The following is a 24,001-nucleotide window of genomic DNA, read 5'->3' on the forward strand; positions in this document are numbered from 1 at the left end:
AGGAGACCTATGAGTGACATCATGGATGGTTCGTCCGTTTTCATATACAGTCTGTTGTGGAGATGTAGCAGCGTCAGTCAGCAATGTCATCGACTGGTAATGCTCCTCAGTATAAGCCACTGCTGATAACTTCTGACAGCAGTGAGCACTACGCTGTCTTTCATCACTAACATCTCTCTTCCTTCACCAAACCTTGAGCTCAGCCAACCAACTCATGACAAAGCCTGGAACCTACAATCAGCCAAGCACTCCCACACAAACTCACACATGCACAAAGCTGCAAAAAACCCCACTAATGCTCTATTATACATACCATATGTACCAAGTGTGAACATACGAATGCATGCCAACTCCTACACCTACAAAAACTGAGCTTAATGCACAAATGTGGGTAAAAACTCCATAAAATGTTTACTACTGAGGATAATGTTGTGCATATATCAGTTTTTTTTGTCAACAAGCTTGATATAATGCTCTTAGAAGTAATACATGTACTTAAACACACAGAATGCATATCAATGTATGAAAATTAAAGGAAAGTCAGAGAAGGTTTAACTCAAGTTTTATGTACCACAAGAAGTACAACCAGCTTAATTAATAGCGATATCTCTGCATCTTAAGTGTGTGTGCATGATCAGAATTTCTCTAATTCTTTGCAAGCTCTGAAGTGAAAAGCCTCCCAGTGAAATGTCGCATCAGGTGATAACAATGACATGTTGCTTAAAAAGATGAATGTGTCCAGTTGAGAGAAACTTTACAATCTGCACCAAACTCTAACCACAAGACAACTCCAACGCTGTATACTGCATGTGCTAATGCAATATAGTGTAATTTAAATGTCACCAGTCACAACAAAAACAACACACTCACTTGCTGGACCTTATTTTGCTTTTTTTATTTGCATTATCATACATTAGGTACAAATGACACAATCAATTACGAGGTAAGTAGCTCAGACTCATGTTAAAGGTTTTAGGCTGACAAGGGAAGAAAACAAACATACACCATTTACAAAATACAATATATTCTTTCTTTTACAGTCTATGTAGATATCTACCGTAAGTCATTTATGTACAAAGACAGGGGTGCAGAGATTATAAATGAACAACAGGGGAAAGTTACTGTACGGGGTAAGATATAAGGCATTCCTGCACATCACTGATCCTGTGCCCTGTACGGCCAAGAGGATAGCAGTTTATGTTGACTCTCTCATTCCACAGCGAACAGGACACAGCAACGAGTAATGACCAACTACAGAGAAGAAAGACGTTACACCAGATTCATCTAAAGCAAAGAAAAATCTATGAAAAAAAACCTCTCTGAAACTCTACATTACTGCTTTTATCTTTACAGTATGTACCTCATAATTAGCTGACCATCCAAATCGATTCAATTAAAGTCAAGAAGGTGAGGACATCAAATAGAATGTAAACAAAGAAAACACCAAATAAATCTGGCTAACTCTTTTCCCATTGTGCATTATGGGGAGAAATGGAGAGGGTGATGTCACTTTTGTTGAGAGAAAAACACATGAGAATATCGATCGCTTTCCTGACCTTGGATTTAAAAGGTGAGAGGTGGAGGACACTATCAATAAGGTGATGGATTGACTCGGCCCAGGCACTGAGGAAGGAGGTACAGATGGATTAAAAGATGGTGTCACAAGAGGACAAGCAAGGGATGGTTCAATATGACGAGGCACAGGGGTTGTTATTCAAACAAGCCATAATCAGCTCTACTGTCAATCTTTTAACTGAAACTAATCCATCACCTGTTCCTTCACTCCCCCTACCACCCGGTATCGTCTTTTGATATTGTCGATATATTCAGTCATTAATTCGCCCCATTGCTAATTAGTAGCTATTAATAGGCACAGGGAGGTAAAGGTAAAGCAAGTAGACAGAGATGAATCCAGTTGTATTTTTTTTTTGACTAAATGTTATTGATTTCAGTCAATACCATGTTGTGTACATTTTTTAATAGAATTTTTAATATACATTCATATGAACTGCGAGAGTTGCTAAAATATGGAATAAAATGAAGTAAAAATTTTGTAAATCAACTAGTTTAAAAACTTAAGAATAGAATACAATGAAGTTAGGGTTTGGACTAGAAATGGAATAGAGTGTTCAGGTCAGAGTGAGGAAGTTGAAAATGAAAAAGAATATGTACAGTGTATCTGTACAAGCTGGGAAAGGCACAACAGGGAAGAGTATTAATCTTTGTTATGCCCACACTGACTGCAACTTGACATTCTGAAAACACAGCAAGTCAAGAGAGATTCTATTAAAGGGATGGAGCTAGACGATTTAGTCAGCACATAGTCACATACAGAGGTGCCAGTTAGGCTTAGACTAGGGTGAGACTGTTGGTGAGCAAACGCTGAATATGTACAAGGAATATTTTCTCTCATTCCTGTGAAATTCACTGTGGATGTTAAATCAAACGCTCCACAAGCTGAAATGTTTTTCCACACACAACTCTGCCCAAGGCTAGAAGAAGCTCTAGTAACGGGAACAGGGAAATGTAATAACGTGCACGGTAAGTCGACTATCAAACTGACTGGTATTGTTAAGTGTACTGACACAGTGTGCACTGGTATACTCATGGCAGCATGCTACTATATGTTATGTGGCCAACAGAGAATATAGCAGCCTGTACAGGGACAAGCTGCCGCAGAAAGTCATCCATGTGACTACAGCTAGTGCAAGGCTGCTATTGTCGGGTTCCGGTATTTTCCAGGTTTGGCACATGCAAAAGGTTGTATAAGATAGGAAACATCGTAGGAGAGAGTGCAACTCTTAGAAAAACATGGACAAAATATTACAAACATTTCCATAGTTCCTATCTATATCGTTCGGATATGCGTTTTTCTAACGTGATATATTCTTTGAGACGTTCCTGTATTTCTTGAGTAGCTGCTAAAGAAAATAAAACTGACAACACTGATAACAACTGACAACAGCCAAAAAATAAACTGCAAAAGAAAAAAAGTACAAACCGATGACAACACAACATTAAGATTATAATATAAAACCCCATTCATAAGACACTGGAGAGCAAGCGGTCCCACCGGTGTATGGGTGCTTCTGAGACACAACTCACCACAGATCTGGAGTCAGTGTTTCACAACGGGGACTATAAAGTAGACATATATAGAGAGCACTGATCTAGAGCCCATGGCATCTAGGTCTCAGAAAAGAATTGAAAAAGTGGCATTAATATCTATTTGAATTTATAAGCCGTCATAAATGTTGTGTTATTCAGCTCCTGTGATCTGCATTCTTTTGGCAAAGTCACTGTTGTTCTCCCGGTTTGCTTTCACACACAGCTTTCCAACCTACACTCACCAAAACTCAGTCCCAATTTCTAACAGCCTAGTTGGTCTCAGATCAGCACTCTTACGACAACTGATGCGTAATGGCCAACTTTAAACCCAGCCACCCTAGATCTATGCTTACTCTTTCGAGTGTTCAACATTCACTCTCTGCAAGCTTGATGAGACCTACAAGCAAGATGAATGTGGGTAAGAATTGTGTTGAGCCGAGATCAAAATAGTGCAGTTTAGCAAGAATACAGTGTGAGATAAACCCAAGCATGCAGGCAGAGAACAAATGTAGACATTTCTTTTGATATTTTGACATTGTTTCCTAGTAACGGTGAAAAGCTGTAACTAGAAGTCAATTGTAATCAACATAGATTTGAGCTAACAATGGCCACGATGATATATTTTGAGCAGAGTATCGCATTGACGCTGTAACTCTGTGGGGTGCCATACCTTGTAGCATGCAGCATTTAGTGAATTGCGTGCATGAATGATACCTACCAACAGCATGCAGATACAGAGGGACAGTCAACAGTCAGACACGCATCCTATCAAGACACACTTTGCAGTCAAAAATAACTGTTTAGAAAATAAAACAAAATAGACGATAAATCTGACAAAACAAGGAGAACAGATATTTTTTCACAACTTTCCAAATCTGGACCCCTCTAAAGACATCCAGCTGTTATGAAGTTGATCTGTACTGGGTTACCTTCTCAGTTGTTGAAGCTTTTTACACATACAAATATGGGCTTATCTAATTAAGGTAATAAAAGCACATTCAGGTGTTGGTATAAAAACTGTAACTTGCTATACTCTGTTTAAATAACCTATGATTATTTACAAAGGAGTTACACTGATTTTCGATACATTAAAATATTAATCTGATCTAATGGAAAAATATGTATGAGATCACAAAAAGGAGGAGAGTAAAAACAAGTCTATTTTTAAAGACATTAAAGAAACAAAACAGGATGCAAAGAATGATTTAACTAATAAAGATGATGTTGATTCCAAATGAAGGACAAGCTTGTTCTCAGGACAACAATGCAATGTCAGAAGAAATCATCCTTTTGACATACAAATCAAAGCAAACTGACAAACACATTAAATCAACTCTTGAGGGGATGATACTGCATGCAAAAAAACATTGTATGGTTAATACACAATGACATCCATTGATACAGTGTGTCAGAATGTCTTTATAGTTTCTGATAAGACATTTATGACCAATGGGGGGCTTCTTAGCCATGTGTGTAGCATGGGACAAAAACAATGTATAGTCTAAACTGTTTGGCTTTGATTTATAAGGAAGATATAAGAATGTTCTGAGATCACCCATGTAGTAAACTGATTCAACTTTACCGTGTCCACATAGTGTCCACAAAATTATTCACAAGTATACAATCTGCAGCTCATTAAGGGCTAGGAAACGTGTGTGTGGATGATTATTTTCAATTCCAAATCAAATAGGGTGATAACAGTTAAGCCAAGTGAAATTTAGACAAGTTGGAAGTAATGCTTTTATACCTTTGTGTCTCACATATTTACCTTTGTACAGGCTGCATATGTTGTATTACATAACTCTTCATTTTTGCTACGCGCACTGAACGTTGAGACTGGCTAGAATCAATAAAATTGAATTATACACCATCACCATGAAATCAACAGGGGAAAAAAAGCTGTAAACATGATACAGGAAACATTGAACCACAAGGTGCCGTTTCAACGCCTGCACCATCATTCCTTCATATTTGGCTATAGCATCTACACTGCCTTACATGAGTGTTCCTCTGGTTATCACATAATATCAGTAATATCATAATTATTCATACAGATATAGATACAAACTATTACCCACCAATTACATCGGTGGACCATATTTTTCATCCATTGAGATTTATAAGCAGATTAATTTATTCATTGGATTGTATAAGACAGTATACTGGCATAGATAAATAAAGCCAAGCACCTTTCTGTCTCAGTGCTTCCAGGTTCAGGAAGCACATCCTTGTCTACAGTGCATGCTCATTATTAAACTAAAGGAAATTATCTCTTGTGATGGCCAACAAACAATCTCATCTATACGATCCATAATCTATACTGGCAAAAATATTGTACAGAGCAAATATGCATGCCTTAGAATCCTGCTCAAGGAGAACACCAATACATTTGGACTTTTTGTGGGCTTTGATCAAGTTGTAGTCAGATGTCAGGTTGGCAGTTGGTTTAAGAGGGTGGCAGTGAGCAGAGAGGTGCTTCACGGAGGTTTTTCCATCCTTCTCATACGCTGTTGGTCAGTGACGGGTGTACAAACTGTGGGTTGATGAAAGAGAAACCTGCAAATTCGGCCTGGTCAATGTTGGCGATAACCAGCTCATCTGGTGGTGTGAGCTGGGGCTGGGTGCGTGTGAAGAACTTGTCAAAGTTCTCTGCTGCTTTGCCACACTGTAAAAAAGACAGACAAAGGAGAAGGCAAAGTTTAGACATGAGGTATTTAAAATAATATGAAGAGTGCAAGCAGGCCATTTATACAAGACAGACATGAAAAATCTGGAGCACTGACAGGAGTGTGCACACTGCAAAACTCTGAAGGCAAGTATAACGGCCATCGCATTCAGCAGGATTTGGTTTTTGCAACTTCTTGGACATTTTCCACAAATGCGTCCAAAGCACGGGACATACGTCATCATAATCAAACATCATTAGTCACTGCCGTTGTCATTCATCTTACTAATTAAGATCACACTTGGCTGGGCAACTTGACAGAGTGCATGGACAGTCGAACAACAACATTCGTGACTCACTTCAACCTGTCGACTAATTAAAATGCATCTTCATCCTGCTGCCGGCCTACATAGAAATGGAGAATATCTTGCACCTGATCCCCTAGATTTCCCACTGCTATAGGCAGGAGGTTAAATCTGATTACATGCACTACATTTCATTCACCTGAATCATAGTGCACCCTTCTGAATGCTGTACCAACACTGCCTCAGCTGTGGAACAGCAATGCAGTTTCAAATAACCAAAGCTCAGAACTGATTCAATGAGGAGAAATGGTGTCAGGACCTCTGTCATAAGGACAGCTGTGTTTCCACTGACCTCATAACCTGTTGTAATGCAGACGCTTTATTTTGGTTTAGATAGCACATGTACATATTTGACTTCCAAAGATAATTATCTCACAGGAGAATAAAATGATTCCTCGAATAAGAGTAGCAACAATATGCAGCAAGGTCACTAAAGGGTTAATTAACATGTTCGGGAGAGGGAGACGTCAGTATGCAAGAGGCAACATCAAAAAGTGTTTTCATCTTTCTGTGATGAGAAGATAATCAAATTAAATCAAAGACATGGAAATGGCTCACGCCACATTGTGGACTTAAGAGAATTTCTTTCAGCAAAAGAAAGTCATGCATATTTTCCCAACGGGGGCATGAATCACATTTTGCTGTTGATGTACCCTTGACTGGTAAGAAAAAAAAAATTTATTGAAAAATAACTTCATATATATATATATATATATATATATATATATATATATATATATATATATATATATATATATATGGGTCCCCTAGAAATGTCCTTATTTTACAAAGAAAATCATTTTTGTTCAATAAAGATAAAATTAAATTATCAGAAAAACAGTATAGATGTTGTTAATGTGGTAAATGACTATTCTAGCTGGAAACAGCTGATTTTTAATGGAATATCTACATAGAGGTACAGACATACAGACACCCATTTCCTGCAATCATCACTCCTGTGTTCAAATGGTACATTGTGTTAAGTAATCATGTTGAAAGGCTAATTGATGATTAGAAAATCCTTGTGCAATTATGTTAGTACATGAATAAAAGTGAGAGTTTTCATGAAAAACATGAAATTGTCTGGGTGACCCCAAATTTTTGACTGGTAGTGTATATATATATATATATATATATATATATATATATATATATATATATATATTTGACATGCAAGACTGCAACAGAAAAAGCATTAATTTTATTGGCCCCATTTATATTGTTTTTAAATATTACTATATCACAGCAGATGGCACGAGTTTGTACTACTGAAACATACAGCTATTCCTTTCTTGTTGTGTTCAGTTTGTACTTAGAAAGGAGAGGAGTTTCTGGCGTTAAGTGAGGGTACTTCACATTTGCAACACTTGTTTCCTCAAACAGAACAAAGGAAAGCATTTTGCTGCACTAATGTCTGTTTTCTTGTCTTGGTGACATTTACAAGGTAATTGTGGAACTACAAAAATGCTCTTTTATCTCCTTTGAAACTAAACTAATTTATGGTGTTGTATAATTTCTTGCTGTGATTCTGTGTCTGCCACTCAATGTTATTGGTATCCCTCCAGGATTAGCTTTTGTGACTCATCTGCACAGAAACATAAACACTAAAATGAAACTGCCAGCATGCTGTGGTTCTCCCTAATTTTCTTTCTTTCAAAGGTAAACCCCCAAAAATTAATTTCTTTTGTCATGACTGATGCCAGACTTGAACAAATCCAGCAATATTCATTTAAAACAAACATCAATACTGCATGCTTTATCAATCACTTTAAACATTTGCTGAATCCATAGAATGCATATAAAAGAAGGATGTAGCCTGCAGGTCTGTGATGCCAATTTAAACCGCCTTAAACCTTCTTTCTACTGCCAGCAGGGGACGACACCTCTTACAAAATGAGGTATAGAAATCTATGGAGAAAATGACTTGACATCCCATTTGATTTAATAGCTCAGTTAACATTCGCCTAATCAGTCTATGGTCTCGATGGCTAGTTTCAAGGGTTGTGAGACACAGCATGATATTCATTTTGTAAATTATGATCCCATTTAGAGTAAAACTGATGATAAGTAAGGGTATGCTACCACATCTGCATGCACAGTTTTCTAGTATTCTCAGTCAAATCCACTTTTACTGCCTGGTTTCCAAACATGAAGATGGTGACAGGTTAATTCCAAACTCAAGGCTTCAAAATTTTCATCCACAAACCAACAGCTGGCATCACTGTGAACATGTTCATCTTTTATATGGTCTATGATTGAATAAGTGGTTCTCTAGCCAAAGGTCTGCAAATGGCTAACCTTTAAAGAGCATGAAACAGCTAGCCTCGGGGTGAAAACAAAATGCTTTCGATTTATTCCTTCTTTCTGATTTGGTTCTTTATTTCATGTCCCTTTGTTGTCGCTTTCCCTTCTTCTTTTTATTCAATCAGAGCTTCAGTCTCTTCTAAAGTATTATTCTGTCTTCATTACAGAAGGTGCAAAAGGGAAATGAGAGTGGGTATAAAATTCTTCCCTATCCTCATTAGCTAGTCCACCTCCTCACTGGGCTACCTGACCACCTACATGGATACACAGGCACACACAATCATACACACAAATACAGACGCACACACATATTCTAGTACCCAATGCACAACTCAATAAGCATTCATGTTACCCTCAGGAGCTATTTGTCTGCAGCTGGATGTGAATATTACTGACACTGTGAAGCCAACCTCCATGAGAGTCGATTTAAATAGAAAGAAAAGATGATGTCTGAAACTCTAAAGGTTGTTGTGACTGAAAATATTTCTCCAAAGATTACGTCGGAGCTTCGGGTATTATTAACATTTAGTACAAACTGCATTGTCCGACGCTTTCACAAGAGATAAGAAAGAGCCCGGAAGGTTAATTTGTTTTGGTGTGAAAGGCATGACAAATTTAGTGCATTTGGATATACTTCTTTTATCAACAAAGGTACAACAAAAGAATCTTGCCAAATTAGTTTACTTACCATTCAGGAGCTAACTATCTGTGTTATTTTAAATTGAACCTGAAAGTGGTTTGTTTAGACACAGAGCATTAAAGCCTTCTAAACCTTTTTGTTCAGGATAAGAGTGATTTATTTCCAACCGTTTAGCCCAGGAGAGTTGTTGCTAATTTGGTTTTGTCCTTCTCAGTTTTTTTCTAAAGTACCACTGCAAAGCAAAGCCTTCTTGGCATCTACTGGCTTCACCATCACATTTACTTCTTCAAAACAACTCAGCAGACAGGAATATTCACTATAACAGCCTTCTGTCTCTTTCCTGGATGATAAGTGTCACTGAACACCAGTGACTGCACTTACAGCCACACTATCCACCTGACTGACTCGTATAAGCTCAAAACCTGCCTTCCTAGGGGGGATTTACAAATGATCCATACTACTGACATGGGTTAGGGTTAGGGTTAGGGTTTCAACTGCTGTGAAATGTGCAGCGATCCATTTCACATGGAGAGAAAAGACGATTCTCTTGAGAAGATGGATGAGAAACAGATTTTCGAGGCATCACAACCCTGAGTCAGCAATTACACATTCTTTCTTCTTTGATTTCAGTCTCTTGCAATCAGTTTAAATTATTAATATTTGGGCAAATTGTGCCCACAACCAATTGTGACCTTTGAAACTTTGGAGTAACTCGTGACTAACTAATCTTATCCACTGCTGTCCTACATCCCATTCAAAGATGGCACATCATTGTCTGCTGAAGTGTATCTTATATATTTATATTTGCATGAGCGTCTATGTGTGCATCGGCCATCGTTTGTGCGTTGCGTTTAGGCATGTCTGTCTGTGTTTGTCAGGCAAACACGCTGAGGTATAAAGGGGCAGACATTTCTGTTTTTATTGTCTTCTTACTCTCATAGTGGGGGACTCCAGACAGAGCATGTCAGGTGATTTAATAGAAGTGAACACAACAGAACAGAAAATCACAAAGACACGGATGTTTCTAAGGTGTGTGTGCGCTTGTGAGGTTTTTCACGGTGACACTTGTCGCTGACAGGTGAGGTACGCTCCAAGCCACCACCATCCTGTCAGAGCGAATCGCAAAGGCAGGACACACACTTCAAAATGGGACGCAATTGTGTGAATGTGCTCTCTTTCCCTCACACAGCAGATGCCTGATAGTATTCACCGGCAACCTTTAGCTTCTGTGTCTCCCTGTTCGCTTGTCTCCTTCAATCCATCACTGACCATCCATCGCTCAAGTGAAGCAACACATTTTTAACTCCACAGACAATCTCCAGCATCGAGATGTCCCTTTCTCTAGATCGCAGAACAGCTACTGCTTTTGACATCAGGCCTCTGCTCCCGATCAATGCTCCTACCAGTGTAGCATAAGCAGGATGAAGCTTCAGCTGCAGAACTGATGGAAATGTTTGACAAAAACGCTTCATTTATCCTGGTCTGTGTTTATTTTTCTTTTTTAACATGTGTTCCCCACCAAAGTTAGAAATATCTGCTCTCTTGAACATGAGCAACAGCATCACACTACGAATAAAGGACTCTGAACAGATGAGACACTGTTTTGTAAGAGCAGCTCTTATTAGATAAACAAATCTCCAAAGATTAACTCAACAAGAACAAAAGGAGAAAATTAGGTTATGAACCGTTGTCTGATTAAAATATGCTTTACTGCCTTTGTGACATATTTAGGGACATTAACTTGCCCTTTTGGAAGAGCACAGGGCTGGTCTTACATCTTCTGTTTCTCATTGTGTGATTCAGTCAACCCTTATTGGATGAGACCAAGGCTATTACGCTGTTGATACATTCTCCCATACACGGTGACACAGTGTCCTACATGGGTTTCTGACCTACTTTCGCTCATCTTTAATCTCTCTCCTCCCTCTCTCGCTGCACACATACAGACATGCACGCCTCTGCACTCAAGCATATTAAAGGAACACTCAGCTACTTAGGATGATAAATGAGTGCCTGCATCCATTAAGAGTTATGCCAAGACAGTCTTTCTTTACCTACCTTCCTCTCTCTGAACTGGCATAGGAGGCTCTCCATTCTCATCCACTCTAAAATTTTATACTTTCTTTGTTTGCTTGTCAACATCAGCGAACAGCTTACAGAAGATCACCAATAATTTGAACTTATAAAAATGGGGAGTGTGGAAGTGAAGGTTGTCCAGAAATGTATTTCTGGTCTCTGAAAAGCTGTTTTAAAGGGGAACTTATACACTATTTAGTTTATAATGTGACTAAATCACAAAGCACAGCTGAGTCTCTTGGTTATTGGTGCAGAAAACTGAAATCAAAACTGTTTAGGACCACCAGTGCTTTGGCTATGCTTTGAAAAATTTAATTTGAAAAAAAAAAAAAAAAAAAGCAGCTCAGAAGATCCCCAGTCCTGCACTAAATGAATTTTAGAACTGTGATAATTGATGCATGGGGAAATATTTTCCACCCATTATATTTCTTTCAACTTGAGTATAAAAAAGCAGAAGGACTACAGGGTTTAAACAACATGTGCAACTGCAGATTAGGCTGTTAATACTCAAACCCAAATGCGTCTGGTTCTGCCTCTGTTGAGAATTAAAGTACAGAATTCATGGAAAATGTAATAAAAAACAAAATACTAATTGTCTTGACCCCAAATTAGAAAATAAATAAATAGAAAGATTGAAAAAACAGCCTAAAATATGTCTTATGATGGAACAGGGAAAGGCACATATGCTAAGTCAAATTTTAACAGTGTTTGCCTCTCATTTTCTTACAGCTACAGTGAGTCACAACTCGTGCATGTGTCGATGCATCCCATGAGCCATGTATCCCTCCATTGGACACTGTTCCAGGACTTCTGTTTGGTGACTAAGTCCTCCCACTCTTTCTTTGCCCTGCTTCCCTCCTTTCATTCACTATCAATCAGATGCTTGTTATTTGACCTACTTTTTCCATCCTGCTCCGCTCCCTTCAGGCCATAAAGACTACTGGCCATCCACAAGTGGGCGTAAAACGTGTGGGAATCAAGGGTTTTGTGCTCTCAAGAAATTAGCCCAATTTCGCACCACATACCGACGCTGTTAGCTTCATGTTGCTGCCGTTTAATTTCTGCATTTGTTTTCCTACACCTGCAGTAGACGCCTGCACAGTGGCAGCTTCCAGCACTATAAATATGGATCAACTCTAACTGCCATGATGCTCATTCTACCGCACAGACTGTGTCCTCCTTGCTGTCTGAAGCCTTGCTCCAATAGATACAGATAGTTTGAGTCTCTCAGCTGGGTGCAGCCAGTGGATCGATTGCAATTCCACAGCTGTCACAGGTGGATGAAGTGAGATTGAGCAGCGAAAGATGCACAAGCAGAAAGGAAAAGAGGAAGAGGAGTGGATTAGAGAGGCAGAGATGGACTTAGTGAGGGGTGAGAGAAAAGTGTATGATAGCTATTTGGTAGTAATGGACTCAAACAACACTGTAATACATGGCACAGTGAGACGGACATGATGGATCATTATGGATCATGGTTACAGGCAGCAACAATGTTTTAACACTCTCTTTCCATCGCTCTCATCTTTCAACTTAACCATCTACTATTGGAACCATGCAAGCATGCGCTGTGCAAAGGGCATGCACATTTGCATGCATCCACCCCCCTTCAGCTTCGGCTTGGACAGATATGCAAGCACAGACGCCTTGCTTCTTCTCTCCTGTATTGATTACCCTCCCCTACACAGCAACAGACTCTTATGCAGCAGAAAGACACAGAGACGAGGCGTGGATACAAGGAAAATCTTCCTCCCCTGCTTTTCTCAATCTCTTTTAACCTTCACTTTCTTTGACCTTACCCCGCACACTTACATGTACTCACACATACATACACACAAAGCACACACAGCATGTCCAGGACACACAGCGCATCCACTCAGCGGGAGACTACATGGACAAAGAGGCCAGGATTCACCTTATTAGAGGAACCGGAGCCCTTGAGGGGTGAAACAGAAGAGAACTACAATATTTAAAATGAAGAAGTAAGGGAGACACACACACACACACACACACACACATACACAACACCAAGTGACCTACTTCATCCGCGTTTTTTTTTTTTTAAGACATGCCATGTATGAACTCTGTGTGAGTCTTTTTGTGCAAGTGTGTATATGAATTCTGATAATAAAATTACAAATGACAGACGAGTGTGTGCTGAGCATGATCATGTCTAAACTCAAAGGATTTCAAAGCTACTCTTTGGTGTGCAGAAAAATGTGCGCTCGATGAGATATGCATTTATGATTACGTTTTAAGATCAGAGGCTTTGAAATTACTTATTGCCCATATATCATATGCAATATGCAACCTATGCCTACAGCAGCGTTTTGACTGCACAAAAGAGCTTCATGTTCAGGCTGTATTATATGTCATGTGGTGGATCACTAGACATCAGAGTGACTTCAATCTATGTTTAATGGAACAGGTCTATTAATTGTGCAAAGCCAGAAATGAATTTTTTACGCTGTGGACCATAATGGTCTACAGCTCTGGGTCTGGTTTTGCAGTCTTTGTGGAAAGATCTCTGACACTGATCACTGGATTTTCACAGGGTGCTGGGGAGAGTAGTGGATTAATCCAGTGGTATGACTCTCCATCCTGGTGTCTTACACTGTTAACATACATTCCTGGCAGCCACCCTTAGTGGATATGTTAAAAAAGACTGCAGTCATAGTACATCAGTTACCTAAGCACCCATGAACATAATGCAGGCACCAGTGTATAATGGGATCTAAGAAAGGCCTTGTTAAAATTCAGTAAACCACGTCAGTGTGCCAACAACACATCTACTACATATGTGCTGATATTTGCAAATGTGTGAAGCTTACAATGTGGACATATTTTAATCCAGCAACCTCATAAAAAACAATATGTACTATCTTACTATATTATTGTGCTATGGGCAATATCTATGTACTAGAAAGTTAAGGTTTAGGTAATTGCATTACAACACAAATGCAAAAAAAGAACTGTTGAAATAAATGAAAATGACATAGTCGTGTCCCAAAAATCCCTTTTGGGATTCCAGCCTGACACCTGGGCTGACTTATGTTAAAATGGATCTCCACGGCTATAGAATTTAGAAACCATGATGGGGAGAAAAATTTTGCCTTTTCTCCTTTGTTTTCTTTTTTTTACAAGAAGTTTTACTAAATCTGAAGTAAATTTAACAAATGGAAATGAATGGAAATGTTTTCAGGTACATTTTTAATGAAGTGGTTAAAATAATTTTAGATAGCCTGATGCTAAAGAAGAGATTTCCGAAGACTGGAACCTATAGATTGTGTGTTTGCACCGTACACTGTATGTGTCTGTAAGATAAAGCAGAAAGGGAGAAAGAGGAAGGAAGGGGGTGACTGCAGTTTGCAGTTAATTTGCACTCAATGCAAAAAAAAATGCTTAAATTAGAACTTCAAATTTCATAATGTTTCACAATATGCATAAATCCATTTCTTCTTCAAGTTCTGGACTCATTGCTGTTTCTTTGGCACGTTTAATGACATTAACAAGAAAAATTTCCTAGAGTGAGTTTTAAGTGAGAGATGGATGAAATGCTGATAAAACCCACAGGAAAACAACCCCATTGAGTGCATAGATAAGAATTATCAGTGAAATGTGTGTGTTTGTGCAGTTTGGGGGTTGGGGTCACAGGAAACATGTGAGCAGTTCAGATTTTCTTGGTAGTCAAACCAAGACCATTAACTAAGGTAAAGATAAGAAATAATTCTGTATGAAAACAATTTTATACATCATTTATATTGCTAAAAATAGATGTTTAACACTTTATACAGGCAAATAATTGTGTCTGAGTTGTGACATTATGCAAAAGCTGAAGATTACTAACTAAACATATTACAAAATTGACATGTGATATGTATATTGTGTCTTTAAATTTGTTTAAACTTTTCTAATGTGTGAATAGAAAAATAGAGAGAAATCAGTTAGCAGTTATTTATTAATCATTTAGATGCATTACTGTACTTAACGAGTACTTAACCAGTAACCAAAGAAGAGCTTTTCCTTTAGCATGTGTATTCTCACAAATCTGACTGAAGACAGAGGCACAAGTTAATGAAGAAACAGAGAAAACACACAGCCCCCAAGCGAATAGAGAACACAACAGAGGGGTATAAAAAAAATCTTGCCATACTAGATTTATCTTGTCGTGATGAGCACATCTGTTCTCTTTAGATACATGCAGTTCAAGAGGTTGTCTGTGTTTACGTGTCTTTTTTATGTGTATTGTGTTTGCATGTGCTTGTGCACAAAGCTCTGAGGGGTGATCATATGTAGTAATCGTTCATCCATCTTTATCCTCCATTAATGAGCGGTGAAATATATGCACACATGTCCACAGTCAAGAAAACAGACGGCCTTTTCTGACTTATATTATGCATGTAACCTTTGGTTAATTTTGAGAGAAAACGTCTGATTGACGACACAAAGGGAGTCTGTTGAAAGGCAAAAAAATGTACTGCTCTTCCAGTTTAAGCAACGATTTTAGAGTTTCAAAAATTAGCAAATGAGTAGGTGAGTAAAACTTCAGTAAAGGTAAATAAAAAAACAAATGCATCTAGAATAATGGTAATGCGGTGAAGGGAAAGTGGTTCCAGTATTTTTTGCCTCAAGGCATATGGTGCAAACTGCAGTCATGTGTGCTTTGTGCAGCGAGTGTTGATGCACTTCAGGTGTTATTTTGGCTGTTGACAGTAAGTGGATCGCTAGTCGCCAGGTTTCTATCAAGATTTCCAGGAAATTTGTAAAAGAAGATGCAAAATAATGTGTTTTCCTTCACTGCCATGTAAATATTGTCATTGAGCATGATGAGATAAACACGGTGGCACCAAGTCTCCAGTCTGGTGCCACTGAACTGCTGCAGGAGAAGACAGCACAATGAGATCACATATTTAAAAGAGCATAAAGAAACTTAAAATGATGAATAGATTTCTTTTCTGAAGAGTAGCAGATTCAGTGGATGTATGTCACCATATATTGGCCTATTTCAAATGCACTTTTTTGGACTTTTATGTCAAAATTTACACCTTTGCTGAAAATTAAAACTTTTTCTAGAACAGAAAAACCCAATTAAATTACTGTCCCTAATCTGGAAATGTGACACATGGCAAGTCACCAAAACTTCGAATAGGTACAAGTAAGAAGATACATCACTGCACCTCTGGAAAATGTCTATTTGTTGGCTGCACTTTGCACCATGCACCCATAAGTAAACAGAGCCTGTGACAGGAACAGACAAGTGTTATCGGCTTTATTCAAATGAAGGTTAAACCTGCACTGGAGAGGTCACCAATTGTATTAACCCCGATTACATGAATTATACTGGGTATAAATTGAATGTTTGCAGCCTAAATGTGTGTGTGCACAGGACATACCACTTTAGGCTTGAAGGGTGGTTGTATCTCCCTGTTCTGGAGGCGATCCCAATCGATACGTCTGAAAAAGGCGTGCTCTCTGATGTCCCTTTCTCCCTCAGAGCCACAGCCCAGACGCTTGGACGGGTGTTTGGTCATCAACTGCTCATGGAGAAAAACAAAGGAGCGAGCAAGAAGTTAGGACACAGGCAGGAACATCATTCTAAATCTCAGGCTCTAACAAGATCATTTGCTATTTAGTGTTCTCAGCAGTAGCACAGATTGAGAAGTTTTTCTCTACTGATACAATGAACACTTGTGTTTATCTCTCTCAAAAGTGATCAGTGTTAGTGCATCAGGAAAACTCCCACTTTGTTCTTCTCCCGCTTCTCTGTTCTTTCGCTGATGTGTTGTGTAACATGATTTCACCTCTTTTCTAGGTCAGCAAATGACAGCTAAACAGATGGGTCTGAAAAAGAGTGATATAATTGTTTTTTTGTTCCCTCTCCCTCTGCTTCTTCTGCCTTTAGAGAACGGCTGCCACTTCCAATCGCACCACAAGCAGCATGAGGACACAGTCAGCACTTTGTTAAAAAGCAAAACAAGATTTAAGCACCCATAGGAAACACAACCAACAACAAAAATCTGTCCTTGTGCTAAGAATGAAGCAACTGCTAAACATAATTACTCAAATAATGTGTTAAAAATTACAAGTAAATTCAATGTTTGTTGAGCTTTCAGTTAAAGAACCTTTTCATCTTGCTTCTTGCACAAACACAAGTTGTCCAAAATTTTAAGTTTTGTAAATTAATCCATCCCATAATGAAGTAAGTATAGGATTTGTTTTTACTAGCTATACTTTTCACATTAATATTTCCTTTAACTCATCTGCCTCAGTGCAGTAATTTGTCAGGACTGAATTGCAAAGGAAGCCAACATGCTCATTTGGAGATGGATGAGGACCCTTCTTGGCTTCAGCATTGACAGTCCAAGGACATAATTACTTATTCATGGATTGTTTGACTGTTTGACAGAGCCGGTGCTTAAATAGTCTGGCTTCCTGGCTGTGGTATTGTGTGCACTGTGCACTTTCAAAGTGGTGAGAGTACATATATGCATGCATACACACACGAAAGCACGCATCGCTGCAGTATCTACAGTTAAATCTCTAATCAGTGATGCACACCTTCACATGCAGCTCAGTCACCTTCTCCAGCACTACAAGACATATTTAGCAATGGCACCAAATAGTGATTAATGCTCTTACAAAAACCAATGTTATGATATCAGTCTGCAGTCATTTACTACAGACACATGTAATGTAAAAAATAATTGTTGTTTTTAATTCAAATGTTTTTTAAAAAAAAAAAAACTATTTACATTTTAGAGATTTTTTTTACTTTTGTTAAGTTACAGGTAATGAGTATACATAATATAAATTTAAATATTAACAGTAAAGACAAAAACAAACTAAAAGACAAACAGGCCAAAACTGAAAATAACGTTTACATCAAAAACATGTATTTTTAGAAATGTCAGTTTGTTCTTTTGCAATGTTTGACTGTACAACTACACAATTTCTACTATGCTGAAATCAGCAAAAAAAATTCTTAACATTTTACTGATTTTTGTCATGTGGAAAAAAAGTGCATTTTAAATTATTATTATTTTTACTTGTTATTTTAAAGATTAGTCCTTTTTTGTTTAATTACAGATGATATTTAGTAAATTTTTCAAATGTAAAAAATACACTATTTTTCCCAGCATTACTGTCATTTTAAAGATATAGACCTTTTTTTTTCTCTCCAAACGTTACAGTAAGGTTTTTTTTGCCATCTATTTTCTGGAATCTTTTTTTTTTTTGTGAAACTATATGCAAAATTTCTCAAAAACTTGCATAGAAAATCAATGCAGACCAGCTGCAACACCATCATTTAACTGTCAGACAGAGTTAGCAGAGGAAGCATATTGAGTAATGTGAAATGAAATCATGCCCCAACAGCCACAGTCGAGTGAAACTAGTGACAAAAAAACTTAGATGTATGACTGCTTACATAGCTAGAGAGTTGCTGGTCCATTCTTGAACATGCATTAAAAAATATGCAGTAAATCTACTGAAATTTGTGGAGTTTTTTTTTAACTCCAAAGAAAAACTCCAACTAAAAGGCTGTTAACTTACAGAAATCACAACATCAAAAAAAACCCTAATCTCATTATAAAAAATATAAACAACCCTAGCAGGTGACTCGTGACATATATGGGACTGTGTCTCTTTTATATGGTACATTTGTGCTTTTTATAAGGCAATTTTGAACTTGGCTTTCCTCAACGGCTGAATGGAAATTGAGTGTTGCTAGTATCGACTTTGCAAAGTAGATTCCTCTAACAAAGAACAAACTGTGGGAAGCAATTACAAGTTAATTTCAGTGTGTCAGTTGTTTCCACCTGCTGCCTGGTTTTCTCTGTCCCTCATGAGAACAGCTCTGCCTAACAGATATTTTTTGAACAAACAGAGATCAGTGTATTGAGGTAATAGACTGCGTTACATTAGTGGATGTTTACTGTGTTTATTCCCCAAAATATGCAAACATGCTATAACGAATTACTACATAAGTAACGAGCCTCATTCTAATCAATCAAACCTTTTCTGTGAATAACTGTATAGACTGATTTTAAAAAAAGGTATTTAGATAAACCCATCACATTTGACTTAGATGATTGGTTGTGGGAAATTTTGTCAGTATTATAAACAGCTGTACGTTTTTAATTGGATCTTTAATAGGCATCACCATATGACAGCTTGATTCCACTGGTAATTTAAGCACTACTGTGTCCTTTTTTGATTTTTTAAATATTTTATGCACACATGGTATTAATGCTAGCCCTAGCTGAATGAATCAAACTTGATATTTTCCCCAGATGGAACTCTTGTTTACATAATGCTACCTCCATTCACAAGAAGTTCCTTAGCCTCTTAATTAGTGATCACATATTTTTTTTATTGTAACAAAATAAAGACAGAATAAGTGGAGACTAAAATCAAGCCAAGTGAAATTATGTCCTTTCACTGTCAGATTTATTTGCCGTTTTATATTATTGAAGACAATCAGAAATGAGGACGTACTACATTAAATAACATGCTAAAAAATGAACAACTTCTGTCAGCACTGAATTTCAGCTTGCAAGAATTTTTAAAGCCAGTTTTCATGCTGCAACTTCCTCAACACACCAGCTGTGAGCTCTGCAACATCTGAACCAGCGGCGCGCATTCAGCTAGCAGAGTGCATCGGACAGCTGTTGACGAGGAAGAAAAAGTCATTTGCAGCTTTCTGTCTGTTCACGGGAGTGACAGTGACAGCGAGAAAGCATCCTGCTGCAAACGCAGGGCTGTCACCATTAAGATGACACACCTCACACCTTGAAAAGTCCTTGAAACGGAGTGACTGCTGGCCTGCCACAGTGTCAAACACTCCTGTTTGTTTTGAAACTTGAATTACTTTGCATAAGTGTGACGTAGAACCACCACCACCAGGAAAAAAAAAAAAAAAAAAAAGCAAATCTAGCGTTGGCATTTCATAGGGAACATTTGATCATTCTGGCTGCCAACTGTCAACACTCAAATTTTATCAGCTCCTCCACATCATGACCTGTCAGCTAACGGTTTAGTCATATGTCTTCAGAAAGTTTCGATAAGTCTAAAGCAACTCTGCTTTTTTTCTGTTGCAAATGCAAAATCACAAGATGTGACAGGACAGGAGGTAGGAGAGAGAGAGAGTTGGGAAGACAGAAGAAAAGCAGAACTAGAGCGAGTAGAAGAGAAAGCAGATGAGAGGCTAAGGTGTAATGGCGTGATTTAGGACATTTCACTCTTCTTCCTACCACTTCACCTCCCTCTGACCACTCTTTCTCTTTTGCGGGTCTGGTAAAAACTATACATCTATTAAGAAGCAGTGCAGCAGCCAAACAATGCCTGAGACAGAGAGTTGGTCAAGTCCAGGACACACAAAAACACATGCAGTCATCACTTCAGGACATTATATTGACATACCCTAAATTGAAACATAGCTACTATTTGTCTAACCCTAACCCTTATGCTAACATTAAATCATGTCCTCACCATAAAATTTTATAATTTTCACAGCAGGGGATTGTTTTTGTCCCGAAAATGGAGTCAAGTGCCAAACAGAGTTATGTTCTCATGGAGTAATAAAATCACACGCACACACACACACACACACACACACACACACACACACACACACACACACACACACACACACACACACACACACACACACACACACACACACACACACACACACACACACACACACACACTCACATGCACACACAGCTAAAAAAAATAAAGGAAAAAGGGAAAAAGAGGACAAAGAGAAACAAGCGAGGAAGGGACAGGGAGACAAAGCGCATTATTTCACAGCTCATTGACTTTGCACAGCCTCTGGATAGAAATAAAACTGCCACTTTTACTATTAAATTCCTTGTATGCACACGAATACACACATGCGCTGTTCTGTGTTTCTTGAGAAAATTCCTGAACATTTTGAGTAAATCTGGTTCAAAAACACACTATATTTATGTATGTGTGTATTAATGACATCGCATTGGTTACCAAGAGTTTAATGTCCCAGAACTGTACCTTGAATATGACTTGAGTTTTCTGCAACTATTAATACAAATCTCATGAGGAACATGTGTGTGTCATCCTTTATTGACCAGATAGTCCTTAGGTGAACTTCATGTCACCAGTGATTGTGACTCCATGGACAGCTGTCAAAAGTCATCCACATCTAACGTACATCAGATCCAGTTAACCTCAAGATGAACATATAATGACACCAATATTTCCATCAGCGCTCTGAGGAGTGCATACAAAGTGCCAATGAAGGTCATAAAAGCAAATCCTAAACATCATTTGCCCCATGGATGATTATGTGAAGCAGTAAAATGGGGCATCCATTAGTGAATCCATTAGGTGAGTGTCCTGAAACAACACGGAAAGCTCTCCCATTCGCATCCAAAACATTCTGTTGTTAACATAAAATGAGAAAAACAGTCATTATGTTACAGCGTTTGCCTGATTGACTTGCACTGACCCACTGTTCTGTGTAGTTATCCTCTGTCTGTTGTCATTCCTGGTTTGAACAACATTACTCTAGTTTCCAAACCAAACAACTATGCATGTGACTAACTCTACAGAAAGGTTTCCCGGTGACATTATTTCGAGATGTGTGAATGAATTCGGCAGAAAGCAAAAAAGTTAAAGAGGAGGAGTGTGAAATGTAACACATTCTTTAGCCAAAAGAGCAAAATAATCTTAGCAATTATATTAAATCTAATGGATCTGTATTTTTTAAAATTAACCGAGAAAAGGTTTAGTTTGAATTCAGACGACTTACTCTCTTGGTATTTACATGTGGTTTAATTAATTAGAAGAACAAAACGCTGTAGAGTTTGTACCCTTTAGTGTTGCTTTCCTGCTGCATGCAAAGCTTGATTATGGGAACCGTATCTACTCTCTTGTAAAATTGATGAGACAAAAAGGGCCGCTGAATAATTTATATGACCGATGAACTTACTTGAGACAGGTTTCCTTATGGCAGGCCACTTTCTTATTCTTATGTGGAAAAATGTAATTTTTCCTCACTACTGTGTATGTTGTGTATTTGTTGTACAGAACTTTGGTGATCAATTGCAATAGAACTAAGCACAAATCTGCTTTTACCCAAGGAACATATGAAGATAACATTTAATAAACAGGCAGTTTCGAAAGTCAGACACATTTGATAAATGAATTAACTTTATCTATTATGCAGTTAAAATATTTCAGCCACGTGGAGACAAGCTTTTAAAAGTGGGGACATTACATATGGAATAAGTCTTTAAAACAGAAGAGTATGGAGCTACTGATACTTGCTGTGTCAGCCACACTTGTGAGGAGTATATTACACGACCCAATAGATTTCCCCCTCAGTGTTTTTAAAAATATTTAAGCTACAGACTTGCACACATTGACTGACTGAAGAAAAGGAGCAGGAACTTCTACATCAGGTCTTAGATACTATTTGAAATATATTTATATATACTTGGGCTGCACAGTGACAGTGGTCAGCACTGTTGCCTTGCAGCTAGAGGTCCCTGGTTCGCATCCCAGCCTGGGATCTTTCTGCATGGAGTCTGCATGTTCTCCCTGTGCACGTGTGGGTTTTCTTCAGGTACTCCGGCTTCCTCCCACAGTCCACAAACATGCTGAGGTTAATTGGTGATTCTAAATTGTCCGAAGGTGTGAATGTGAGCGTGATTGATTGTCTCTTTCTGTGTGACCCTGTGATAGACTGGTGACCTGTCCAGGGTGTCCCCTGCCTTCGCTCTAAGTCAGCTGGGATAGAGTCCAGCCCCCCTGCAACCCTAATGAGGATTAAGCAGCGTATAGATAATGGATGGATGGAAAACTACACTTCATTCTTCTTGCAAATTGAGCCAGACTTCTCGTGTGTTGGGTCTAACGCTGGAAAGCTAAGAAAAGCTTTACACCAGTCTGTGATGCAGCCTGTCAGTTCATCTTCCCTAAAGTTTAACTAGCAGAAAGTGCTTGTAGCTCTCTTACATGCAGCTCAATTCCTATGGCTTCAGTGAAGAGCATGAAAGATACAAAGCTTAAAATGCTGATTTACAGGTGTTTTTTTTTTTTTTTTAAAACCAAGGTGGGAAAGGTTTCTAAAGGTGAACAGTCCTGGTTAAACAGGGAAATAGACTAAAGAAGCAGGGTTCATATCAGATGGTTTACAAGCATTTTTCTGTGTGTTTTTGGAAAGAAATTGCCTAACTGATAATAGGTACATTATTCACCTTTTATAGGTACCAAGCAAATTCAACAGCTTTAGTCATTTTTATATATCTGAATTTTGCTTGACAACAAACATATTTTGCTGTTATGAACCAGTTTTGTTACAAAAGTGGTTCATAATGGCAACATATGTTTCGTTCAAAACATCCACTCACCCCTTTGCAGATGGACACAGCTTCTTTGGACAGGGACTTGGGGTAGGACACATTGTGCTCCATAATGGACTGGAACAACTCATCTTCATCCTCACCATCAAATGGAGGCTGTGAGCAGAAGGCACAAAACTCAACATGTGAGTGTTTCATCCATTACCAGTAAATAAATATACATATATGGTAAATAAATAAGTGGTGGCGATTCTGTTTTTGCTGTAAAAAATACATTATCATCACGTGGCACCAAAGGGATCCAAGCTGTGTTACATTTATGTGTGATATGCATCGTCTATTCTAGACAAGTAAACTGTATAAATGTTCTGCAATGACCAAAAAGAAGCCACTGAGATCCACAAAGACATGAAAAAGGAGTTAAAACTGTGGAGAACAAGTGTTACAGGGAGACCTTGCAGGGCAAATGAAGTGTACGACCCAGCTTTTTTCTTTTCTC

The 24,001-nt window shown here is 38.2% G+C and overlaps 1 protein-coding gene across 6 annotated transcripts in view; it reads right to left on the minus strand.

The window, feature by feature from the left end:
• Window positions 1-874: 874 nt before the first annotated feature.
• Window positions 875-24,001, minus strand: part of prkcaa (protein kinase C, alpha, a) — a 153,029-nt gene continuing 129,902 nt past the window's right edge. For 3 of the 6 annotated variants that reach the window (XM_035953657.2, XM_023282082.3, XM_023282084.3), the window contains 4 exons: window positions 23,551-23,658; window positions 16,549-16,689; window positions 13,071-13,091; window positions 875-5,773 (listed from right to left, as the gene is read on the minus strand). In XM_035953657.2, the coding sequence (XP_035809550.1) occupies window positions 5,609-5,773; window positions 13,071-13,091; window positions 16,549-16,689; window positions 23,551-23,658 (435 nt within the window). In that variant the 3' untranslated portion in view covers window positions 875-5,608. The remainder of the gene's footprint in view (window positions 5,774-13,070; window positions 13,092-16,548; window positions 16,690-23,550; window positions 23,659-24,001) is intronic. The other 3 variants (XM_035953658.2, XM_023282083.3, XM_023282086.3) reach the window with 1 other exon arrangement.

Source organism: Amphiprion ocellaris, chromosome 4 (assembly GCF_022539595.1).
Source record: "Amphiprion ocellaris isolate individual 3 ecotype Okinawa chromosome 4, ASM2253959v1, whole genome shotgun sequence".
NCBI lineage: Eukaryota > Metazoa > Chordata > Actinopteri > Pomacentridae > Amphiprion > Amphiprion ocellaris.